This window comes from Antechinus flavipes, chromosome 2 (assembly GCF_016432865.1).
Source record: "Antechinus flavipes isolate AdamAnt ecotype Samford, QLD, Australia chromosome 2, AdamAnt_v2, whole genome shotgun sequence".
Classification (NCBI taxonomy): Eukaryota; Metazoa; Chordata; class Mammalia; order Dasyuromorphia; family Dasyuridae; genus Antechinus; species Antechinus flavipes.
Window position 1 is genome coordinate 121,973,864 of NC_067399.1, and position 25,929 is coordinate 121,999,792.

Consider the following 25,929-nt stretch of genomic DNA (forward strand, 5'->3'; position numbering starts at 1 on the left):
GTTTCTGGATTTCCCTAAGCATGATTGGCTTTAAGAGTGGGGACCTCTTGGCTGCTACCTTTGATTAGTCAGACCCAGGGGTTTACTTAAATTAATAAAAGACCATCCTATAAATACAAAACTGAGGCTAGAATCACGAACTGGCTAATTGTTGTTCCCTTCCGTGGTCATAGCAGCCTCATCTACCACATATTTCCAGTTCTTCCACGTCCCTTCTGCCCCGGCTCACCAGAAACGTCCATTCTCTCTTCAGTGAGAATGAAATCCAGAGGTTGGCTACGGCTTTAGGGCATGAACAACTTGGTCAAGAGGGTGATGGCACAGGGTCACCTCCTCTAGGTTCTGATGAGCTCGTTGCTTTTCTGGGGCAGGAAGAAGATGAATTCATCGTGGAGGGATTATTGAACATCTTCTGGGGCCTGCGCCGGCCTATCCGTTTGCAGATGCAAGATGACAATGAACGGATCAGACCTCCTCCCTCCTCTTCCTCCTGGCACTCTGGTTGCAACCTGGGAGCCCATGGGTCAGTACTGTAGCAGCCTCCCCTCGTGGGGTAGTTCTGTGTATGTATGTGATAAAGGCTTGGGGAGGGGAAGAAAGGGACTTGAATGGTTCTCATTAACCCCAAATTTATGCATTCTTCTCTCTTCTCCCTGTCCATTCCTGGCATGGGATTATGGATAGAAAGTTGGATTTGGGGTCCTAAAGTCCATTGATTCTCCCTAACTATGACTTTATCTGTTCTTCTCTTTTTTTTAGCAATTTGTTCCCAGAATGATGTAGTGCAGTGGTTCTCCACATACGATCTAGAGAATCCTGGCAATCTCTGAAACCCTTTTAGAGGGTCTACAAATTCAAAAATAGTTTTTATTTCCAATATGGTAAATGTCTATAAGTATAATCCAGATAAATAAAAACTCTTTGGAGAGCTCCTCAATAATTTTTAATAAGATAAAGATACTGAAAACAAAAGTTTGAGAACCACTGATATAGTGGATAGAAAGTTGGACTTAAAAACAGGAAGTCCTGAATTCAAATTCCACCTCATATTTATTAATTAGGTGACTTTGGACAAGTCATAACTTCAGTGGATCTCAGTTTCCTTTTATGTAAAAGTAAGAAGGTTAGGTTTGATGACTTCTATGATCCCTTTCAAATATAAATCTGTGATCCTTTGTCTTTTGGGCTTTGTTAGGAGGATATGAGAAAGGAGAGAAGAAAAGGAAGTTATCATGGGAGTTGGAACACATCACTACTGTGCCCATTCACAAGCACTAACCTTGGTATAACCCAGTCTAGGCCCTGCATACATGGCTCATTGTGGGAGAACTTAAGTCTGGATGAGAAGGCTCTGGTAGGAGCCCAGCCTAGGTCTATGTCAGCTCTGTCCCTGCCTGCTTCTTTCTTTGATATTCCTTCTCTGTTGAGCCCCCCAGCTCCTACAGTGTCTGCTCTTTGTCCTTCACCTCTAGTGAGATGGAAATGAGGTCAGGAAATTTCCCTTATGGGAGATGTTCTTCAGAATGCTTTTATGGACTGCTCAGGAATTCATAACTTCATCCTTAATTTTCCTTTTTAAAAATTTCATCTCCTAGACTACATGAAATATGTGCTTTTTGATCACGCTTTAAATATTCTCAAATGATATTTTTTCCCTCCTGACCTATTTTTTTTTAGCTTCCTTAATAATTTTAAGTATATTGCTATGTTTTCTCCCATTCTCTCCACTCCCACTCCCACCATGGCTTTGGGGAAAGATGACACAGTATGATCTGATATCATCAAGTCATAGGTCACCAAGAAGCTGCTTGGTACCCAGCTTCTTTTTCTTCCAGCCCTGTGGGTGGGTTTTGTTTCAAAGAAGATGGAGAAATGTAAGAGACATGATTGTACCCACTAGGTGCTTGTCCGTACTCTGTTTCCACAAGGCCTGGGTTTTGCCAGGTGTTCTTTTTTTAAGATTCCAAAAAAGCAGCCCCCAAGTTATTAATCCCTCAGAGATGAAACCTCTCCAGGATGTCATCCTTCTGAACAAAGGAGCTCTGTGAGCATTTTCCCAAATAAACAACACAACCCAAATGGACTCAGAGTCTCGACCACAAGCAACAAATTGGTTTTGTTCTCTGGCCCAGAGTTTGATGAAACGGGCAATTGTATTGCTGCAGATGTTGAGTGCCAGAATCCCTTGTCTTTTCTGTAGGTGGCCTTCATCCTCAGGTGTTGGGAGTTGGGCCAGCCCAGTAGGAAGGTTCCCTACACTCCCTGCCACACGCTAGTACCATTCTGAGAACTGGTGAGAGAGCCAGAGCTTTGTCACCTCTGAAAGACCCAAGCAAGCCACACGACAGCTGCCTTGCTGTGGGCTCAACTGGCCTCTCTACTCCATTTGGCAAGCATTTATTAAGCACCTGCTATGTGCAAAGGCCCCAGAAAAATGAAGGCAAAAACGAAATAACTCCATCAAGGAGCTCATATTCTGTCCATTTTGTCTCTTAGGTCTATAATGAAGCCCGTTACCATTCCAGATATTCAGATAACAGACACAGATGCAAGCCCTGGAAGTGACAGGAGGCTTAGCCCAACAGGTAAAACTTTGGGGAAATTCAGAGGGATGATCACAGGGCTGGCCAATTAAGAGATGTAATACTAGATCTCAATGCCAGTGTGTTTTCCTGATTTTTTTTTTCCTCTGAGTTTGACTCAGATTAACTTGAGAAATGAGTAGTTTCAGGCTTGGGGAAAATTGAAGGGGCCAGTGTATATGAGCTTACCCAGAAAGGGGCAGGATTATGCGGGGAGCCAGAGTGTCTAGCTTCTATCTCAAATTCTTCTCGCCACCTCTTCCCATCCCTACTCTCTTTTGTGACCCCAATAAATGAAGAAATGGTCTTTTTTGGAGGGAATGGGGAGAAAAAATAGGTTTGCTTTATTCAGGAAGTCAGCTTGAATCCTTGAGTGATGTTAATACCTACATATATAATGACAGGTAACATTCTTATAATGCATACTAAGTACCATGCACTGTGCTAAGTGTTTTCAATTATTATCTCATTTGATCCTCTCAATAACCCTGAGAAGTAAGAGATGTTATTATTCCCTGTATATAGATGAGGAAACTGAGGTAAACCAAGATTAAGTGACGTCCTGCAGATCACATTTGAACTCAGGTCTTCCTGAATCTAGGTTCAGCTGTGTGACTTCATTTATTTATTTTAAAATAATAGCTTTTTATTTTCAAAATACATGCAACATAGTTTTTAATATTAACCCTTGCAAAACCTTGTGTTCCATATTTTTCTCCTTCTCTTCCACCTCCATCTCCTAGACAGTAAGTAATCCAATATAGGTTAAATATAGTAATTTTTCTAAACATATTTCCACATTTATCATACTGCATAAGAAAGTCAGATCAAAAAGGAAAAAAATGAGAAAGGAAAAAAAGGCAAGCAGACAACAACAAGAGCAATAACAAAAATGGTGAAAATGCTGTGTTGTGATCTATAATCAGCCCCCAAAGTCCTTTCTCTGAGTGCAGATGATTTTCTCCATCACAATTCTATTGGAATGGGCCTGAATCACCTCATTGTTAAAAAGAGCCATGTCCATCACAGTTGATCACATGATCTCACAGAATCATAACTTGATTACAAGCAAAAACACAAGATGTCATGTATAGCAGTTCTTTCATTTTACTGTTAGATTTACCAGTCATGTAGTAAATGAAAGTTGAACTAGGATTCAAACCCAAGGCTCCCAACTCCAAATCCATTGTTCTTTTGTCTACCCAAAGCTGTCTCTCCAATTTTCATAACAACCTAATGAGGGATTTTTTGGTTGTTTAAACATTTCAGTTGTGTCTGACTTTTTATGGCCCGTTTAGAGTTTTCTTGGCAGAGATATTGAAATAGTTTGCTGTTTCTCCAGATCATTTTACAGATGAGGAAATTGAGGCAAACAGTAAAGTGACTTGCCTAAAATCACACAACTAGTAAGTGTCTGAGGCTCTATCCAGTAAGGAAAATGAAGATTGGCAGAGGTTAATGCATATTAACTATAACTATATAATTAAATTATAATTAGGTATAATGCATATGCTATTAAGTAGCATAACTGGGATTCAAATTTAGATCTTTCCTGCTTAGGGGTGGGGACATGGCTAGGGGATAAGAAGAGGTTATAAAAGACAACCTCATTTTACTTTTAGGGTGGGTGCAGGAGGAACTATGTGCTGCTGAGCCACATATATGAGTTTGTAGCAAACACATCCTCTGTTTTTAATAGGCTCCAGAAAGCTTATATAATATATGAGGAGTATTCCCTGTGGAGCGAGGATCTGATCAATTTAGAGAAATTCTCTAGACTAGAAAAGAGTCTGGATTTCTAGTTCCCCAGATGCTATGACTATGTGGGATCCATTAGCCCTAGAGAACTCTATGAAATGAATGAAAGGGGCTTCCCTCCATTCCCTTCTATCCTCTCCTCCCTTCTCACCTTTTCTTCCCCTTCCCAAAACCTCTCCCTCCAGGCCAGACCAATAGGGATCTCTTTGTTCCTAATTTTCTCTTGTCTGTAGTTGAAGAAAATGATGAATCAGTGAGGCTATTCTGAAGTGGTAGGGACTTGGGATCACAGTTAATATGTTCTTTATCTTGGCACTACTTTGACAATAAATAAAAAGTGATCTCTAGAGAAAGGCCTTACTTAAGCCAAAGGAATGACTAATTCCTTGTCTGCTTAATGAGAATAAATTACTTATGGCTAGAGTCCACCTAGGGTAATGTTAAAAAGTCAGTAGAGAGTTCCTAAGAATGGGATCTATTGAGTCAGCCCTTGGCACCTGCTTCCTTCAGGTGTCACTGAGGAAGATTGCCCATCATATCACACCCCAGGGCCAACTTTGGTCCCACATGGCATTCTTCCTGTGGACTCTAAAACAGACTGGAGATGCTGGCGCAGTGGTTTCAAATCCCAACGGAGCTCTGGTAGTTTGATTCCAGCCCCTCTCACTCGCCTTTTCTTTTCTTTTTTCTTTTTCTTTTTTATTATGCTTCAATCTGTATTCAGACACATCAGTTTCTTTTCTGGGTATGGATAGGATTTTTCGTCATAAGTCTTTTAGAGTAGTGATGAATCATTGTACTACTGAGAATAGCAAAATCATTTACAGCTGGTCATCCTGGAACATTTTATTACTTTGTATACAGGACATCTCACTTTGTTTGAGTTCATGGAGGATTTCCAAGTTTGTTTTTTTTTTTTTCTGAGAGCATCCTGCTCATCATTTCCCACAGAACAATAATATTCCATGACAGTCACATATTCCAATTTATTCAGCCATTTCCCAATTGATGGGCATCCTTTAACTCTCATTTTCTAGGGGAGCTTCTTGATTATTCTGTGGTAATAGAGGCTGGGAGGTATAACTTCAGAATATTTATCTACCTGTTTATTCTCGTGGATAATAAATAAATGTTATAACAAAGGAAAATATTCTTCCCAGGGCCATTGGGAGCTGTAAACTCAGAAAAGTGGCAGAAAAGTTTCCTGAGGCAATTAAGTAGCACAGTAGATAGAACATTGTGCTTGGAGTTAAGAAGATATGAGTTTAAATTCAGCCTCAGACACTAGTTGTATGATCCTGGTCAATTTACCTTGGTTTCCTCATCTGTAAAAATGGCTATAATAATAATAACACACCTACCTCACAGGCATCAGGATTAAATGAAATAATAAGTGCAAACTTTAAACACTATAAACACTAGCTATTATTATTAGTAAGAGAAGAAATACAAGAACTGATTCTGTTTAATTGGCCAAAAGGAGGATATGAAAGATTGGATCCTATTTACTCCTAGAGCTAAGTCAGATACATGAATTCTAATAAAGTTTCAATGTTTAAAGCTGTAATAAATGCTGGCAGGCATCAAATCCTGACTTACTTGTAGCCACAGAGATAATAAGTGCTTGAGAAAGAATTTGAATCTAGATCTTTTTATTCTAGAGGTCTTTCAAGTGCATGATTCTGTCTCTAGTATTGAAGCAAATCCATCTAAGTTCAGAGATCTCTTTTTACTAGCTTGATTATAAGACTTTTCACTTTAAAGGACAGACCTGTGATATCTTTGGACCTCAATTCTAGTTTTGGTTTAAACTAGTGATTTCATGGGTCAAGGACTCAAGTATTCAAAGGGAAAGTTACCTCTTGTAAGATAGCGTGATAATTTATAGTCTTAGATGTTTGGGACACTGTGAGATTAATATCCAATGTATGTTAAGAGGCAAGATTTGAACCCAGCACTTCTTGGCTTTGGAGCCAATCTTCTATCTACTATGTCAAGCTACTTCTTAAGACAAATTTCAAGAAGAAAGATCAGTGTAAAGAGGATTTTGTGTGTGGTCCCAAGGGCTTTATGGAGGTGATGGGCAATGAACTGTGCTTTGAAGAAAGAGTACCTTAACATATGGTGATGGAAAAACATTCACAAAAAAAGAATGGAGTGAAGAAATAAGGACAAAGGATATAAAAGGGTAGGTCACAAGGAGAATGGAAAGTTGTCTAATTTCTCTATGGAAGGAAATAATATGAAATGATACTGGAAAAGAGATTAGAATCAGGGCATGGATGCCAGAATTAGTTTAAGCTCCTGAATTGCAGGGGACCCTCATTGTGAAGACCGAGTTAGCACCCAGGATATCTTAGAAACAGCTGGAGTCAGGATAAGCAAAAGTCCTTGGTCTTTATTCTTGGTCTTTAGGGGTAGAAGTGAATTGGATGGAAGCAGGATCTCCAGGACCTCCTGGTGAAGAAATTCTCTTCTCCCAGCAAAGTGACTCTGGCTTGTCTTACTCCAGCCCCTAATCCTTCCCACAATTCTCTGTATACACCAAAAGATTGAACCAGCACAGAATAATGGGAAGGGCCATTTTCCAAGTATATGCTAATAGAGTATTGTCCAATTGGTAATTAGCCTTAAGTGCTCAATTATCCCACCTCAATGCATCAACTCAGATTTTCAGCCCTTTACACCTCATGTTTCAAGATTTGGAGGAAGAGATCCCAGCTCAGGGGACATAAGGAATAGACAGAGGCAGGAGGAGAACCATGGAAATAACAGCTAGCATAGTGCTTTCCAAGGATTCTTAAAATTCTGCAAAGTAGTTATTATTGTTATCTCCGTTTTATAGATGAAGAGACTGAGGCAAACAGATTTGAGCTCAAGTTTTTCTGGTCCCAAGTTCAGGACTCGATCTGTTGTCCCACTATCTAGCTGCCTACAAAGAAACTTTTGAAAAGCAGGAGTGATCCCTTTCATAATTTCTTGAGACTTTTGGACAAAAAGAGATGTCTGGGAGTTGCCAGTGTAGTTTTTATTAGGGTTTACGTTTGTAGGCTTGGCGTTTTGAAAATGTGGCCAGTGACCAACCAAGGTTGTGATTGGGTGAAGATGATGGTCTCTAGTTGAGAATGGATCCATAGGTGAGGCTCATAATCTATTGTTTTCCTTTCAGGGACCAGAGACCTGAGGCCTCTACAAGAGGACACCCCTCAGCTGATGAGGACTCACAGTGATGTTGGGGTTCGGCGCCGTGGCAATGTGCGCACCCCAAGTGACCAGCGGCGCATCAAGCGGCACCGTTTCTCCATCAATGGCCACTACTACAACCATAAGGTAGAGTGGAAGGGTGGACAGGGAGAGGGGAGCCGTGTGTTCTCTAGCTATAGTCAGGGCTGTGGATGGAAGGTCCTCTTCAAAGGAAGAAGGGCATGGGGTGGGATAGAACATGGCAGGGAGGTAACATACTGACTTCTGAATTTTGGGCTGGTGGGATGGTTAGGAGCCGATGTAACTACTGATCAGGTGCCTTCCACAAGGGCTCAGGAATGAAACATTTTGGCAGCCATGCGTGCAGAAGTCTCCTGTTTACTAATAATTGGGCATATTTAGAAGGGCGTCCTCCCAAACTACCAGTGCCTGTAAAACCTTTATATGTTATCCCCTTGTGCCAATCCCTCTACAAGATAAGGGTTTATGGAGGGACACGTATGGCACTGGTTTGCATGAAATAAAGTGAAAAAGGCAATGAAGGGCAAATAATTCAGAATTGAGAGTCAGCCCCTGAAAACCAGCCCCTTTTATTCTCTCTATTAAAAAAATACTACTCAAGAAGCCCACCTTATGGTAAAGAGCCACAGAATGGTGTGTTTTATAGTCAAAAGAGAAGGATGGTCTCTGTTTATTCTTCCTTTGGGATGGTCAACAAATCCCTACTCACCACTAGGAAGGGATATTAAAGATAATGTTTCTGGGGCTTTCTAGAGCTCCTATAAAAAGCAAGCCACATAGGGAATCTGGGTTTCCAGAATGAATGAAGCTGCTAGAGTTTCTCTGTTAACCAGCCTATAGATTTCTCCCTCCAGGATGTGACAATAGGGAGAAGCAGCAGTCTGCCCAGCCATTTGTCTGTATCACAGACATTTAAATTTCAAGGCGGTCTCTTGATGTCTCTTAGGCTTGGACTGGTTCCCCTGGCTCTGTGGGAGGCCAAAGGGGTTGCCCAGAAAGCCCTGGTCAATAGAGCATTGCCTCAAGATTCTAGAGCATTTTTCTTCCTCCTCCTCCTCTTCTTCTTCTTCCTTCTCCTCCTCTTCCTTTTCCTCTTCCTCCTCCTTCTCCCATCAGGGGACTCTAATGAGAGCTGCAATAATGTGTTCTTCTGTTGGTAGACATCTGTGTTCACCCCAGCCTATGGTTCCATCACCAATGTCAGGATTAACAGCACCATGACAACGCCTCAGGTTCTTAAGCTCCTACTCAATAAATTTAAGGTAAGTGGTCTTCACGAACTGTCCTGACCAGCTTCCTCTGGGCCATACTCGATGGCTGATAGTAGATGTGCAGAATAAGGTTCATGGGATGATTTTTGCATGTATTACGGCAGTGGTAGGCTTGCCAAGAGCAAGATACTCATGGATAGAGTCAGGGCAATAGTCAAATGGTCCTCTCTAAAGGCAGGGAGAGTGGAATCCATTGGTGTGAGAGATTAGAGAGTCAAAACATTGTGATTTGACACTAGATTCTAATCTAGAAAGAAGGAAGCGAGCATTTATTAAAACCCTATGACAAACCCTACGCTAAGTGCTTTACAATTATTATCTTATTTGATCTCACACCCTTATGAGGGAGATGTTGTTATGAGCCCTACTTTGCTGTTGAGGAAACTGAGGCAAACAGTTTCAATGACTTGCTAGGGTCACAAAACCGAGGTTAGATTTGAACCCAAGTGTTCCTTACTGAGTTCAAAGCTGGCCTTGGGACACTGTGTGATCCTGGGCAAGTCACCAGAAGGGAAAGGGGAAAGGTGAAGTGAGGGAGGGGAGAGACATATTTAGCTGCTTCATAAATGTAATGATCCAGCAAAGGAGACAGAGGAGCAATTGTCCATATAGAAGGAGAGATTGAAAACCCAGAAAAGAAAGTTATTAGAAAAAGAGGAGGGGTAATAGTGTCAAATCCAGCAGATAGGTTAAGAAGGATGAAAGTGGAGAAAAGAACATAAATTTTGAAGATTGCAGGATCACTGTTGAATGATGAGATTGGAATCCAGATTGCGGAGTTGAGGAGTGAGAGAAGAGGAAGTAGTATACAGAGAGCTTTTTTCAAGGAGTACACCTGTAGAAATGGAGAAAAACTATAGTACAATAGCTTGAGAGGATGATAGAATCTAATAAAGATTTGAATATTTGAAGGCAGTAGGAAAAATATCAGTTGATAAGGAAAAGTTGGTGATTGAGGTTGTATTTAGTTGGAGAATATAGGAGGGAAGATGAGATCAAGTATACATGTAGATGAGATAACTGTCAGACTGGGGAAAAGGAGAGAATAGGGAAATGAGGTTAAGGGTTTTTGACATGAAGAGAATAGAAGAAGAGGGAATTCAAATCAAATGATTTCATAAAAAAAAACTAACAGTATATGATATGTTCTTAATAAGTACATGATGTTTGATTAACAATCCTTCTTGATAACGTTTGCTTTGTTTCTAGATTGAGAATTCTGCTGAGGAATTTGCTTTATATATTGTTCATACTAGTGGAGGTAAGCTTGAAAATGTTTCTAATTCAACTTTTTAAAAGTAGCATTTCTTACTTTGTTAATTATTACTTATAGATGACTTTTTACATAAGATTATATCCAAGCCCTTACTTAGGGACTTGTCTTTTTGAGCTCCTTGGTAGGGACAAGTCTTTGTTCTATATTTGTAGATCTGGCCATGTTACTTCAAAGTAACTCAAAGTAGCTCAAAGATTTTAAGCCAGAGAAGCGGCCCTAGTGAAAGACAGCTGGGGATGCCATCCAAGCTCCAGACCCCAGGCCTCTGGATCTAGGACGGCTCAGGATTCTAGAGTAGAAGTTTAGAGAAGAGGTAATGTGGGAGGACAAGCTCTCTGCATGACGTCCACCTTGCACCCCCTACTTTTCTGTTACCCACAGAATTGTACCTTGTCCAAAAGGGGAGGAAAATGTAGGAGAATGACAACAATAGTGGGCTTGATCAGCCTGGTCAGAAAACTAGGCTGTCCTGTTAGCTTCTAGGTAAAGTTCCTACTCTGTTCTTCAGAATTTAAGGTCCTCTACATTTTGGTCCTCTCTTATCTTTTCAGCTTTTTCTTGTATTTTCCCCATTCTGTGCAGTCTGTAATGCCTCCCAAATGGGCAATTCTCTACCCTCCTTCCTCCAAACAGGTGTTTTCCCATCTCTGTGCCTTTGCTCAGGCTCTACCCTATAAATAGAATGCCATCTTTTTCTTTGTCTGTTTTTCCACGTTAAATTCCTCCAACTTATATCCTAGCCCTCAGGATCACAGGGTCATAGAATCTCACAGATTTTCACAGAATCAGAAAAGACATGAGAAGACATGTAATCCAGTCCATATATAATTAGCATTTATAAAGTACTTTACATAAGTTATTTTATTTGATCTTTGGAGTATGACTCTCCAACATTGTATATTCTAGCTACTTGTGTATGAATTTTTATCTCCTATGTAAATTTCTCAAAGGTTTTGTATTTTCCCCAGCGTTTAACATATACAAGCACTTGAGAAATGTTTATTGAAATGGATTGAGTTTGATTTTGAAAAATAGCCCAAACTTCCTAGGAATGAAATCTGGTAATCAAGCTGGGGAAGAACATTTGGGATCAGATGTAAAATTATGATTATAAAGTATTGAGACTGATTTTTTTTGTATGCCTCATAGAAAATCTTTGAGGACAGTGGCCAAGGAGGAGATGGAACATTTTGAACCCTGGTAGCATCAATGGAGTATGCTTTTTTTTTAATCACAGAATTTCACAGAATCAGAAAGGATTACCTTTTTTCACAGATTATCCCAGGGACTGCCAGAATCCCCTTTGGATATTTAAATAGGAGAGTGAGATTCTAGGGAAAGAACTCTGGATTTAGTATCGGAGGGCATGAGTTGGAATCCCAACTCTACACTTTTTTTTTTTTTTTTTTGCTTTCTGTTTTTTCATCTGTACAACTGTAGGTTGGATGGTGAGTTTCTTACATTTCTAAGAACCTTTGGTTATATGTCATTGTTTTATAATTCAAGTCAGCAAGCATTAATTAAGTGCTTGCTGTATACCAGGCACCATGCAAAATACTAGAGATATAAAAATTAATTAAAAAACATCCTTTATGTTCAATCTAATGGAAAAGACATTAAGTACATGGAAAATATAGACCAAATAGATGGAAGGAATCTCAGAAATTAAGCTTCATTACATCATAGTCAGATTATTACATTAGCTAATAATGATGATAATGATAATAGATAATGTTTATATATTACTTTAAGATTTACAAGGCACTTTATACATATGATCTCATTTGATACTCATAACAACACAACAAAGTTGGTGCTATTATAATCCCCATTTTGTTGTTGTTCATCATTTCTTTTCATGACCCCATTTGGGATGCTCTTCATAAAGAGACTGGAATGTTTACTATTTCCTCTTCAGCTCATTTTACAGATGAGGAAACTGAGGCAAACGGGGTAAGTGACTTGCCCAGGCCAGGCCCAGATTGTCCTAAGTCGGCACGAATACTCAGAGTCAAAGTTAGCTCTGGGAGTATGAGAAAGTGGTACCGAACTGAGAACCTTTGTGCTCAGAGGGCTGACTGGCCTGTGATTATCTGTTCCAGAGAAACAGAAACTAAAGGTCACAGATTACCCCCTGATTGCCAGGATCCTCCAAGGCCCGTGCGAACAGGTCTCCAAAGTCTTCCTCATGGAGAAGGACCAAGTGGAAGAGGTCACCTACGATGTGAGTTACCTTTGCCCAGACCATCGGCCCCTGCAGTGTTCTGGGTGTGTGTTTCATGCCCAGGTTTATGCAACCATGTGTTCCTGACTATCTCCTCCCTCCCCTTCTCGTAACATTTGTAAGTTAGGTAGCTCACAGGGCTGAAGATCAGAGGGAAAGGGGGAACCGGGCAGGTGAGTAAATAGGATAGAAGAGTTGTCTTAGAAAGAATCCCAGAATTCAAAACTGGAAGGGATCCTTGAGGTCACAAGTCTAATTACTTGTAACTGGGATCAAAAGAAGTTGTTATTTGCCCAGTGTCACTTAGACAACAAATCGTAAAGACAGGATTTGAATACAGGACCTTTGATTTCAGAACCGTCTCCCTAGCACATTATATTGCCTTATGAAAGAAATTAGAACAATTCTTCCCATCTACCACTGTGGTTGATGAAAGAAAAATGGAGAGAAGAAGAAGAAGAAAGGGTAGAGAGGCATTCAAAGAACATCTCTTGCTTAAAAGTGGGAGAATAGATTTAAAGTCAGCAAAAGATGAGTCAGGGAGTTTTTCTCCACTTCCAAGAAAAATACTCTGTGTGTGTGTGTGTGTGTGTGTGCGCGCGTACATATCTATTTATGTGTATACATATACATATGTAATAATATAATTTAATATAATTATATATAATATAATTTTATTATATACACAAACATACTCCCATATATATGTATGTGTAATATTTACATGTGCTGTATATATAGACACACCCATATGTGGGTATACATATATATATAATATGCACAGTGTACAGAGATAGGTGCACTGTATATGTATTATTTATACACACACACAAATCCATTTCCATATTGTACAATATTATGTGCACACACACATATACCAGTTTTCTAAGGAAGGGTTGTTCCCAAAGACTGCTAAAGTCCTCTTACCCGCTGCATTTGGGCTTGTAAACAAGCCCTCCCGGACGCTGTTAGCAGCCCCCCTCCCCGAGCAGAAGGAGCCAAGCCCAGCTGTGCTTTGGGTTCAGGGTTGGGGCCTGCGGAGGAGAACAGCCCTCGGGCTCTAGGACCAGGCTCTCTCTGAGTGTTTCTCACGTAATTCCATGTAACTGGCTTCCCTCTGACAGACCCTTTGGCACTAGGTGCTCTCTCAGTCCTTCCAGATCTCCCTTGTTGGAGTCGAGGAACTGCCGATTCTCCCGGGAGCACGGCCTATCCCACGGGGCAGGTGGGCCCAGGGCCCGAGGGCTCAGCTCCGGTGAAGCTGTCAAGCGCTCAGAGAATGAGGAGCAGAACAGAAGCCAGTTTGCGAGCCGTTTTTCCTCCTGAGAGGTTTCACTCTGCCGGGCTGTCAGGGGCGGGACTGGGCCCTGGGGATCCATCTTCTCAGCAGTATCCACAGCCAGTGCAGGGGGGATGTTCATCGTCTGGCTGATGAAAGAACCCAAGGCGACGTGGGCCTGGGTGACGAGTTTGGCTCGTGGGGATGCTTTTGGAAAATGGCTGGCTTTTGCCCCCTGGTGTCCATCCTGAGACATAGAAGCAGAAAACTTGCTAGAGCTGACCTTCACATGTTTCCTTCCTTTGTCTGTTGGGGATTCCCCTGAAATCCCTTTCTGAATCTTCATGGTAGCGGGGAGGTGGCCCGGGGCTCTCAAAAGCTGGGCTCTGATAAACTCCTCCACACTGGACAGATATCCACTATGGGCCTCAGATGGACTGTGTATTGGTTGTGGAAGGACCAGCCTGACTCAGGCAGGCCACAGGATGAGGGCCACATCAACTCATGATATGGTTTGTTTAATGGGTGGGGGTAGAGAGGGAGAGAGAAGGACCCCGGTTTTTAGTGGGGAGGATGTTCTTGAAGTTGAGTAGCTGTTGTGGTAGAAAGAGCACCGGATTTGGAAGGGCTGGCTTCCAGGCTCTGCTATGCTGATTTACAATAGGACTTTAAGCAAATTTCTTCCCCGCTCCAAGTTTCATTTCACTCATGTATAAAGTGAGGGGATTGGATTGAATGGTCTCTATAGTCCTTTCTAGCTCTAAATCGTACGAACCTATGAAATCCCAGATTTTTCAAGTATTAGGATTCTACCTGGGAACTTGGATGGGGCCGAATTGTCCCTCATCCCTCAGGCCATACTTTGTTGTCATAGAATGGGAGGTGATCATTCCTTCCTCAGAGCGACACCAGCTCTTAATTTATATTTCACAAAGATCAAGCAATTCCTGCCTTTAGGATCCTACATTCTATTATAACCCCATGAGAGCTAAACAGATGTTAGTCAAAATTTGTCATAGTTGAAAAAATTTATTTTCCTGTGACCAACCACAATGAACCCCTTAACTCTTTTCTAGTCTGGTCTTTGAGAAAACATACCAACTATGTCACTGAGCACAGGGTGAACCAAAAATAAAATAGGATGTTCCAGACAATCCATTCTCCCAAAGGTGACTCAGTCTTGGGAGGAATCAGCCTTGTGCACAGGTAATAAGCGTTTACAAGGATTCCTGGATTCCTGTTGTCCTTTTTGCCCCTCATCCCATCTCTGAGGGAGAACTTTTGCTCCATCCTTCAGAGAGATGACAGCCTGATTAAGGGATACTGTGTTTTGTGTGTTTTCCTGTCTCGCCATCAGCAATTTGGAGGAAGATGCTTTGCTTTCATTTCAGAGTCAATGAGACAGAAGAGAAATAAGGTACAAGATCAGGGGCTGTGACAGCATAATAGAAGGGCAGTAGTTTGAATCTGAAGTCTAAGAGATGCTAAGAAGATTAGGAAGACTAAAGCAATTTGTTTAAACATTGGGAGGAAGTCAGCCTAGGGGAACTTAGAGCTAATGTGTTAACTGAGAAATTTTCCTTGTCAGATTTATCTCCTCCTCCCCTTCTTTCCCTCTCATCTTTCCTACCCTTGTTGTTTGGTCATTCAATCATGTCTGATTTGACCATTCTGTCTATGGGATTTTCTTGACAAAGACACTGGAATGGTTTTCCATTTCCTTTTCTAGTGGATTAAGGTAAATTGAGATTAAGTGACTTGGCCAGAGTCAAAGAGCTACTGATTATCTGAAACTAGATTTGAATTTAGCAAAATGAGTCTTTCTGACTTCAAGCCCAGTGTTCTACCCACAGAGCCATCTAGCTGCTTCCTCTTCCTACTCTTATATTCTTCCTTTGTTTTTGACTCCTCCACACAGGTGGCCCAGTACATAAAATTTGAAATGCCAGTCCTGAAGAGCTTCATTCAAAAACTCAAAGAGGAAGAAGACCGAGAAGTAAAGAAACTAATGCGCAAGTGAGTGCTTGGCCCCCCTGGGATGAGAGGTGCTTTGATTCAGTGGCTCTGTGGCCATGTGCACATTCCAGGACAGTTTTTGGGGTGGCAAGGGCCTGGAGCTGTCTGAAGACAGTCCTTGACAGGAAAAGTATATCCATTGAGATTTATTATTATAACAGTACCATGATTCACCATAAATATATAATAATTTACATTATTGTGTTTGTTGAAGTTCTTCAGACATTTTTCCCACAAGAATCTTGGGAAGTGGTTCATTTGTTATGATCCTCATTTTAAGGTTTTTTCTCACTCTGAATGGATCAATGCCCCGTTTGAGGCAGATGTTCCTTCCACAAGCCACCCATACCTATGCCATTCTCAGCCTGTGCCAGTCATTGCTTCTTTCCCAGAGATTCTTCCCAACATGCTGAAAGCCTTCCTCAATAATATCCTGGGATCCTAAAGAAAAGATTCAGAATTGGGAGGGATATAGCACCATTAAGGATCTGAGCCCAAATTTTGCTCTTTTGACTCTAAGACAAATACCTTTTTCCCTTATCATGTTCTGGTTTTAGTTTATTCCCTTTGCTTACTTTAACCTGGGTATCTTAGGTTTTAACTATTAGAGGAATGACCTTTGCAAACTCTGACTGGTCTCTCCAGACACAAAAGAGAGACGGAAATGCAAGGATTTCTATTTTTCATCTCAGTTTATCCCTTCCATTTAATTTGTTAGGGCTCTCTCTTATCCCCTTCTCCTATCTCCCAGCATCAAATTCCCCATCTTCCAGAATGGGCCGTCTTCATCTTGATGCAGGTTTTAGCATAGATCTGTGTCAAGAATGAGTGACTAGTCTTAATGTTCATTTTCTAGGCTTGCCTTCCATGTGCCCATCTAAAATAATCTTGTCCATTCTTGTCCATGACTGCATTAATTAAAGAAGTGAGCCCCCAGCAATGTCTCTTTCCTTGGAATGATTAACAAGCAAGAGTGGGGGTGTGTTATTGTGGAAATGTAATGAAGGGAAGCTCTTGGGGGGAGGAGGAAAATCCCCTGAGTCAGGAATTCCACATGCCAGGAGTTAAGCTGTTTTAATAAGCAGTTAGGTAGGAACAGGGATGCAGATCATAGCAGCAAACAAAGCTGATTCCTCCCAGAACTGAGTCACCTTTGTGAGACCGGATTGTCTGGAACATCTTAGTTTATTTCTGGTTCATCTTGTGCCCAGTCATACATTCAATGTAATGTGTTTGTTCAAAAGCCAGACTAGCAAAGGACTGAGGGACTCATCACCTTGTGGGTCACAGGGCAATATTTTTTTCAGCCATAGTAGCTCTTGAATAACATCTGCCTAAGTCTAGTGAAATTATGATAAAATGTAGGCTTCTTAAGGGAAGAATTATTTTATCTTTGTTTGTCTACTAGTGCCTAACACAGTGTGTGGAACAAAGGGGTATTAATATAGCACTATTGATTGACTGACTTATTATAATGATATTAGTGGAGGGGATACTACCCCACACTGATGAAATCTGGTATGTCTTTGATGCCTTACAATGTTGTCTTTGTCAAAGGGTTGCTCTAGACTGATGGTTCTCAAAAATGTGGGCTGCCATCCTTAAGATTCTAATAGGGAGTCATAACTATTTTCATAATAATACTAATATATTATAATACTATATACTATATACAATATTGTACATAGTATAATACAACATTAATACTGCATACAATAATATATAATAGTACATTTTAATTTTTAATATGAACAACATCAGTAGACAGAACTCACATGAACAAAAGCCGAGGGAACAAAGAGACTATTTTTTTTTAATATAAAGGAGTCCAGAGACCCAAAAATTTGAGAACTGTTCAACTAGACCTTCTTATAGTGAACTGCTGATTACAATATATTTCAGAAATATCAGGAATGGAAGGGAATCTTAGAAATCATCTGGTTCAGGCATTCTTCACCTGGGGTCTGTGAACTTTTTCCCCCCAATGCTTGTTAGCTTTATTTTATTTTTTATTAAAGCTTTTTATTTTCAAAACATATGCATGGACAATTCTTCAACATTAGTCCTTGCAAAACCCTGTGCTCCAATTCCGCCCTCCTTCCCCCATCCCCTCCCCTAGATGGCAAATAGTTTAATATATGTTAAACATGGTAGAAATATATGTTAAATTCAATGTATGTATACATATTTATACAATTATCATGCTGCACAAGAAAAAAAGAGAAGCAAAATAAAATGCAACCAAACAAGAAGAAGAATGAAAATGCTATGTTGTGAGTCACACTATTCCCACAGTCCTATCTCTGGGTGTAGGTGGCTCTCTTCATCACTGAACAGTTGGAACTGGTTTGAATCATCTCATTGTTGAAGAGTCATGTCTATCAGAATTGATCATCGTATAATCTTGTTGTTGCCATGTATAATAATCTCCTGGTTCTGTTCATTTGTGAACTTGTTTTTAAGGATATGTTAATAAGTATATTCCAGTATAAGTGGTTTCCTTGGTGACCCTGTGTGTTTTGTTTAATATATTTAATAATATGATCCTGAGTCTGTGGACTTCCCCATATTGGTCATAGGGATCCATGATACAAAAACAGTTAAAAATATCTAATTTATTTCAAAATCTTGGATAGGGCAGTCCTAGAATCAGAAGGACCTGAATTCAAATATGACCTAAGAGGCTTACTTAACTGCCTTATCCTGGGCAAATCACTTAATTGTTGTTTGCCTCAGTTTCCTCACCTGTAAAATGGCAGTAATAACTGCATCTACTTCCCAGTGTTTTGAAGATAAAGTGGGATAATATCTGTAAAATGTTTTTCAAACTGTTAAATGGTATGGAAATGCTCCTTATTATTATTTTACAGATTAAAAACCCTAAGGTTCAGGAAAGATGGAATTATTTGCTTGTGGTCTCCCAGAGTCATTGTCAAAGGTGGGATTTGAACCAGGTCTCGTTTGACCTTAAATCTGATTCTCTTTCTACTTCATAAAGAAATTAAACTCTAATTTGTCTTTAAGGTCCCGTCCTAGTTTGAATTCTAATAAAGGCATCTGCACAGATTCACAAATCATGTTACCTACCATCTCTCTTTGGAAATTTAGGGATTAATTGAATTTAGCATTTTGCAGATCACTGATGCCTCATGTTTTATTCCTTTTCACAGATATACAGTGCTCAGATTAATGATTGAACAGAGGTTAGAAGAGATAGCGGAAAGCCCAGCAACAATCTAAGCAGCCAGGTTGTGGCACTTATGGAAACAGATGAGTCTTAAGCCTTTGTTAATATGAAGAAATCCTAAGATGGAGAAGGATGGAGGCCTCCTGATGGACCTTATAAACTCCTTTCCCCAATTTGGAACTTTTTGAATACAAGTTACTCTCCTCATCTTGGAACTGGAAGCAGACACACCAGCAGACAACTCTTGGATACTCTTAATCATTGCCTCTTTTCCTTCTCTGGGGGAGAATCTTGATTTATGGTGTCTAGAGGACTTCATTATGTGTATGTTTGTGGTGTGTGTATATATGTGCATTTGTGCTCTTGTATGAGAGGGCATGTATGTGTGTGCTTGGGATTGGTGGAGGAAGAGGGAAGAAGAGAGAAGTATGTGTATGTTTGTGGGGAAAGTGGGAAAGGATCTCTTTTTGAATATTCAGAGTATTTTCACATGCAATTTAAAAATTCCAAACAACCAGCAACTGGGCCATGAATCTGTTAGAAATGAATGCTTCAGACCAAGATGATGTGTTCTGATAGATAATAAGGGCCAGGGCCCCAGGATTAGTTAGGGCTCTTGATTAGAGGGGCTAGTTGTTCAGAGGCCATGGTTCCTACTGCTCTCCTTTTAAACGATCTACCATTTGGGAATTACATTTTAGCATTTAAAGATGTTTTGGTGTCTTTACAAAGAACAGGAGGAAGTGTTGAAAGCCATACAGGTAGCCATGTGTCAGGATTCAAATCCAGGTTGAATGGCTCAAAACTCCATAGTTCTTTTCATAACTTTTCACAATTGCCTCTCCAGTAAAGGAGTAGCTGAGGTTGGGATCTCCAGCTAGATCTAACAAACATGCAAAAATTGGCTAATGGACAAATCTTTGCAGGATTTCCTTTTTTAAAAAAAACTTTAAATTTAAATGTTTTCAATTAAAATATATTTCCTATACCTCCTACTCTCATTTCATTAAAAAGAAAAGAAAAACAAAATCTTTGTAACAAATATATAATCAAGAAAACCAATTCCCATACTGACAAGTTCTGAAAAATATTTCATTTTGTACCCTGAACTCACCACCTGTAACATTCTTTACAAAATTCTTTTTGAAAAGAATGAGTCAGTGACCACACTCCTGGTATGTCTGAAAGAACCAGGCAGAGGTTAACAGAGCTGGACAATGCGGCTGCCCATTTGACCACTGGTGTGGCCCTTCACTTCGGGCTTGTTGCTTGGCAATTTTGTCTTTCCTGAAAACAAAAATGTCTGGAATGCATTATGGTGGTGATCCTAAATATGAAAGGAATTCTCTTTCCCTGCAATCAATCCACAGTTTTTACTGGGTCTTTGTGTAAATCAAGGAATGAACTAGCAAGATTCCTGCCTCCTCAGTAAGAAGGGCCTTACTCGTAACTTTTAGATGCCAACCCCCATTTTTTAGCAGGCCCTTGAATCTCACAGCTAGACAAATAGGGCAGACAGTTCAGGAGTACATGTGAACAAATAGAATTTGGAGCAAAATATGACCTGCTTGTTCCTCTTTGAGATTTCTTAAACTGAAGCCTTCTTTGAAATCGGCGGTAGCATTATCAGTGCTTACATCACCAAGGTAGGACTCAAAGTCACTGAGCCTAGAGAGCCTGTCCTTGCAGCTGAATATAAAATCATAGACTTGGAGTGAGAAGCTCATTAGGGTCATCAAGTCTAATTCCTTCATTTCATAGATGAGGAAACTGAGATTCAAAGAGATTAGGACTTGCTTAAAGTCACATGAGTAGTAAGTGGCAAAACTAGAATTTGAACTCAGATTCAGAACCCTTTCCACTTATCATGCTAAGAAGTATGAGGGGATACCTTGAATCTTCCAGGAATTTAGAAGAAAGAAAAAGGGGCACTTTTTAGCCAATCAGGGACTCCCCTCCCCTTCTCTATTCCATTAGCAAGCTAGAGAACAGACTAGGCTTCAGTGATAAGAGTGGATACCCTTGCAAAGCCTATTTCCTTTTAGAATATCCTCCATGTCACAGTTTCTTGACCTTGGCTTTCTCTGTGCTAAATGGACAGAGTGTTTCTATGAGGAAGGGCCTTCAGGGCCCTCCCCCTTGATCCCCAAATAGAAGGTGCTTATTTGCTTTGGGTGAAAGAAGCAGGAGACGGCTTTGCCTCCTGTCACTCAGGGATCTCTTTGAGTTTTTGAGCTGAAACCACAGGTTTCAAGTGTAAGCTTCATTCTTTTAAAATCATTAATTAGTATTGACAGCACTTACTTACCCCCCCTTCCCTAGTGATAAAAACGAAATCCTTCCCTAGCCTTTGTACAGAAAGATAAAATCATGTGTGTGTGGCTAAGACAACATTTTAAAATGTCACTTGTGTATTTAAAATTTTTGTTGCTATGTGGGGACTTAGGATAGGATCAAGCCATGGAGCTTTGCCATCTGTGCTTCTTCCATCAATACCTGTGGAAAGAGCCCCAGTCCCTTGTCTGCCAATGGGCATTGAGCCCAATCCTCTCATTTAATACAGGAGGAAAATGGGGCTCAGAAAGGGTTAATTGCCTAAGATCAGACAAGTAGTGTAACAGAGCTGGAGTTTCTGGGGTTTCAATTCCATCCTTTGGGGGTACCAAAAATCTCCCATTCTTTATTCTACAGCATCGCTTCCTCAAAGAATCACTGACTCAAAAGATGGAAGGACTTGGAGCTCATTTCATGATCCCTTCACAGAATCAGCTCCCACCAGAATTATTGGAATGCTAAGAAATCCCTAGAATATACAAACTGGTGGTGTTTCGTTCCTAAAGAGAAAATTACCAGATTTTAAACTTTTACCTATAATCCAAATTAAAGCAAAATAGAAAATATAAGGAAGGCTTAGAAATGGGCTGTGTTTCAAAAGTTCATTTGTAATTGACTGTAGGAAAGAGAATTATTATAATAAGCAGCATTTATTTTTTTTTTTAAATTTTTTTTATTTAATAATTACATTATATTTACACTCATTTCTGTTCCGATTTTTTTTTCCCCTCCCTCCCTCCACCCCCTCCCCTAGATGGCAAGCAGTCCTAATAAGCAGCATTTATGTAATGCTTTCATGTTTACTAAAAGTTTTACATATAAGTCTCTTATTTCATCCTCACAACAACAATCTTAGGAGGTAGGTACTGTTTTTAGTCTTGTTTTACAGATGAGGAAACTAAGTCAAAAAGAAGTAAGGTGATTTCTCAAGGTTAGACAGCTAATAAGAGTCTGAGGCAGATTTTGAACTCAAGTTTCCATAACCTCAAGTCTATACTATCATTGAACTACCTAACTCCCAGCCAAGTACCTACAGTACAGCATGATTGTTCAGAATGAGAATTTCCAAGTCTAATGAGACTCTTCTTTTTTCCTTTTCCCTTTTAAAAATTTCAGTCTTGTGATCTTATTATTGGGTTTTGGAACTGGTTTGAGGACCATCTGGCATCTTTCTGTTTTGAGGAGCAACCAGTATCTTTTGGAAGAACAATTAGCCTGGTGGAAAGAGCATTAACGTTGGACTTTGAATCCTGACCTTACCATTTAATAACTGTGTGTTCTTAGATCAGCTGTGCTCTGGCTTCCTTGGCCCCTGTAAATTTTCCCATAGAAGTCAGAAGAACCTAGGTTTACCTATTACTAACCATTATCTTTTTTTTTTTTTTTTTTTGGACACCATATCTGGGATGCCAAAGTTGTTTGTGATTTAAACTTAGGATCCCATTAGCATTAATTATCACAAACCTTTGGTTGACAAATTATTCCAAACCTCCCCTTGTCCCATAACTTTCCCATTTTCACTTCCCCAAAGTTCTAAAATATGTTTTCTTAGAAATGGAAAGGAGGAGCAGAGGAATAAACACAGAACAGTAAACTTCTCCATTTGCTCTCATCCTGATTTGTAAATTGCCCAATTAGAAACTGTCTCAGCCATGTTGTTCTTGCTGTAGGAAATTGGGCTATCAGTGTTGGCAGATGGCAAGGTGAGGGGGGCGGTGTTTTGAGTCCTGCAAAGAAAGCCAAGCTTTTCCCACCAGTATCATGTGAATTTTGATGCTTTGAAATGCTAAACTGATTTGTAGGGTTCTGCAGCTGTTTGCTGTGAGCCCTGAAATGTGGTTAAGATGAAAAGCAAGGTTTTTCTCCCCTTTTTTTCTTTTCTCCTGTTTTTTTAAAAATCCATTCCTTTCATTTCTCCCTCTTTTTTTTCTGTTTCTCAGTGCCTGTATGTTTCTTTCTTAAAAGAGGATTCAACTTGCTTATAGGCTGGTTTAATGAAAAGAAAAAGTCTTGAGCTCAGGTGGCAGACAAGGGACTGGGGCTCTTTCCACAGGTATTGAGGGAAGAAGCACATGATGGTGTTAATCTGTGCTCACGTCACAGGGGAGGGCCTGTGGTTTGACTTGAATGACCAAGTTTTTAATGGGGTGGTGGAAGGGTTGGTATTAAGAAGATCAGGTAACACAAAACAGAATTAATTGTCCATGGGCACACTGTGTAGGGAGATTTTTTGCACATTAATAACACTGGACAACGAAGTTTTAACCACTATTAGAGGATGAGGTTGGTGGCTTGGTTACCTGGCTGGGTGTTGGGATTGCTCCCTACTTTGTTAAACCATTTTAAGACCATCAGCCCCAGAGTGCAATTGTTCCTTCAAGGTCTATTGATGCCAAAGAGTAAGCTCTTTTATCCCCTCAACCAGAACTCAACAACAACAACAAAACTCTTGCTTTAGTAACTCAAACTGTGACCTATAAGTACAAACAAAAACCTTGGCATACACATGCTATTCTGTTCTCAGTGATCATTTTCTAAAGGATTAAGGATTGTCTTAATCTTCTGATTGTGACTTAGTTTCAGTGGAGTGGGTAGAAGGGGGTGGGTGAAGACAGTCTAGAGAGTTGTAGGTGTTGATGGAGAGAAACCCCCTTCTGGAAAAAGCTTGGGGCCTTGAAGCCTTTGGCCATTTGGGAATGATGGCAGAGGACAGTAGGAACTCCTGGTGACCAAATATTGATTATAGGAAGTGGATATAGTTAGTGGAAGGGAGAGATTGTCACTTTTTTAAAGTTTCTAAGGGAGAAAAAAGAGCTTTGGACTCTTAATTGAAAGTGAATATTTTAAATAAGGTTTTCCATGCAGCATTTTTAGGTCAGATGTTCCCCCTATGGTGGAGGGGACACTGAGAGTGACTTCCTTTCTCTGAAGAGTCAAGCAAGGAAGAGATGGCAAATTAGGATAAATGAGCACAAATTTAAAGTATTTCCAATAGGACAGTTGTCCAATCTGGAGGCATTTCTGTTTCTAAAGTTGACTTAGAAGTGGTTTCTCATGTCATTAATAATATTTTCCCTGGTCTCTCTCCATTCCTTTCCCTGCTTTAGCTTTGAAAATATCTTTTACTTACCTGTTATTTACACCTCAAAAATGGTACATGAACTTATAAAGTGACACTGCTTTTATTTCATTTTTTGTATTTTAAGCACAAGATTTGACACTGCCTCAGTTGGAAATGAATAGTGAATGTTAATGTAACACATTGAAACAGTCTGAAGCACATGATTTAGTCTTCTTTAAATAAAGCACTTTGTGGAGAATGGTTCACTCGTCTTAGTTCTCCAGCATGATCCTGCTTTGATGGTGAATAGGACCTTTGGGAGTGGATGGTTAGGCAGGAGAAAATAGTAAGGATGATTTTTTTTGTGTGTTCATAACCATGGATTTCCTGTGGCCCTGAGGTATTAAACTGGTGGGAACTGGTTTTAAAATCCAAACAATGGTTACTAAATCAAATTAAGGAAGTTAATTAAGCCTTTGATTTGTTGTTGTTCTGGATCTGTGATGTCACTATTGTGGAGGTTTTCCCACTATGGAGGACCCCTTCACTGATACAGATCTGCAAAGAGGTGACTCAGCTGCTATATGTAGACTGAGATTGTCATTGGAGACAATGACCAGTTAAAGTGATTTGCCCATGATCAGTCAATAAGTATTTATTAGCCCCCTACTGTATGCCAGGCTCTGTGCCAAACACAAAAGATACAAAACAAAGAGAAAGACTAAAGACAGATCCTGCCTTTGAGGAGCTCACAATCAAACTAGTATATATCTTTCAGGCAGTATTTGAAGGATTTCAGGCAGGTGTTCTTGGCCCTGAGCCTAGCCCTCTGTTCCCCATATCTTTTGCGTTTGGGCCACTATGTGGTACAATGCATACAGTGCTGAACTTGGAGTTGATAAACCTGAGTTCAAATCCTGAGACACTTTAGTCTGTGATCTGGACAAGTCATTTAACTAATCTCTCCATACCTTAGTTTTCCACATAGGGTATCATATATTTACCTAAAGATGCTCTTAAAAGTATTTTTTTTCCTCTTTTGCACTTCTAAACTTCTAAATTCCAAGATATCTTGGAGTTTACTGGCTAGATTTCTTTCTTAAGGACCGATCAGACCTTAAACAAAAGCAATCTGATTCTAATTAGTCACCAATAGGTCCTAGACCAAGCCCAATTTGGTCGCTATTCAGGTTGATTCAGATTGATTCAGATTGAATGTAAATAGCAGTCATTTCTGCTTTGGCCAGAAACCTTACCAGATTCATTCATTCATTAATTTAGATTTTTTTTTTTTGTACAAGGTGGGAAAGGAGATTTTTTGCCTCAATTTCTATTTAGCCTTAATCACTGAATGGGGCAGTCTCAGTCAAATTGAGACCTGTTAAAGACCTTAGCTTAAAAAGGCCAAAGTATCCCATTGTCTTCGGCACCATCTCCAGCTCTCCTGATCTATATTTGACCACTGAACCCAGATGGCTCTGGAGGGGAAAGTAAGGCAGGTGATTTTGCCAGTTCTCCATCACTTTAATCCAATTCATTCATAAGGTACAGCATCACTTCCCTGATGTCATGGTCTTCTGAGAGAACAAAGGACAAACAACAACAACAAAATAGTAATAATACTTGTGCCTACTTCCCAAGGGATTCCTGAGGAATAAATGAGAAGATGTAAGTCACTTTTTAAGCCTTAAAACACAGTGGAAATTCTAGCTATAT

The 25,929-nt window shown here is 40.0% G+C and overlaps 1 protein-coding gene across 1 annotated transcript in view; it reads left to right on the forward strand.

Annotated features, from left to right (window-relative positions):
* The window catches only part of RASSF2 (Ras association domain family member 2), a 74,935-nt gene extending 50,463 nt beyond the window's left edge, over nt 1-24,472 (forward strand). The window contains exons 4-11 of the mRNA XM_051975459.1: nt 372-523; nt 2,497-2,585; nt 7,510-7,670; nt 8,726-8,827; nt 10,046-10,097; nt 12,215-12,336; nt 15,534-15,631; nt 18,802-24,472. Of these exons, the coding sequence (XP_051831419.1) occupies nt 372-523; nt 2,497-2,585; nt 7,510-7,670; nt 8,726-8,827; nt 10,046-10,097; nt 12,215-12,336; nt 15,534-15,631; nt 18,802-18,871 (846 nt within the window). The 3' untranslated portion in view covers nt 18,872-24,472. The remainder of the gene's footprint in view (nt 1-371; nt 524-2,496; nt 2,586-7,509; nt 7,671-8,725; nt 8,828-10,045; nt 10,098-12,214; nt 12,337-15,533; nt 15,632-18,801) is intronic.
* Nucleotides 24,473-25,929: the final 1,457 nt, after the last annotated feature.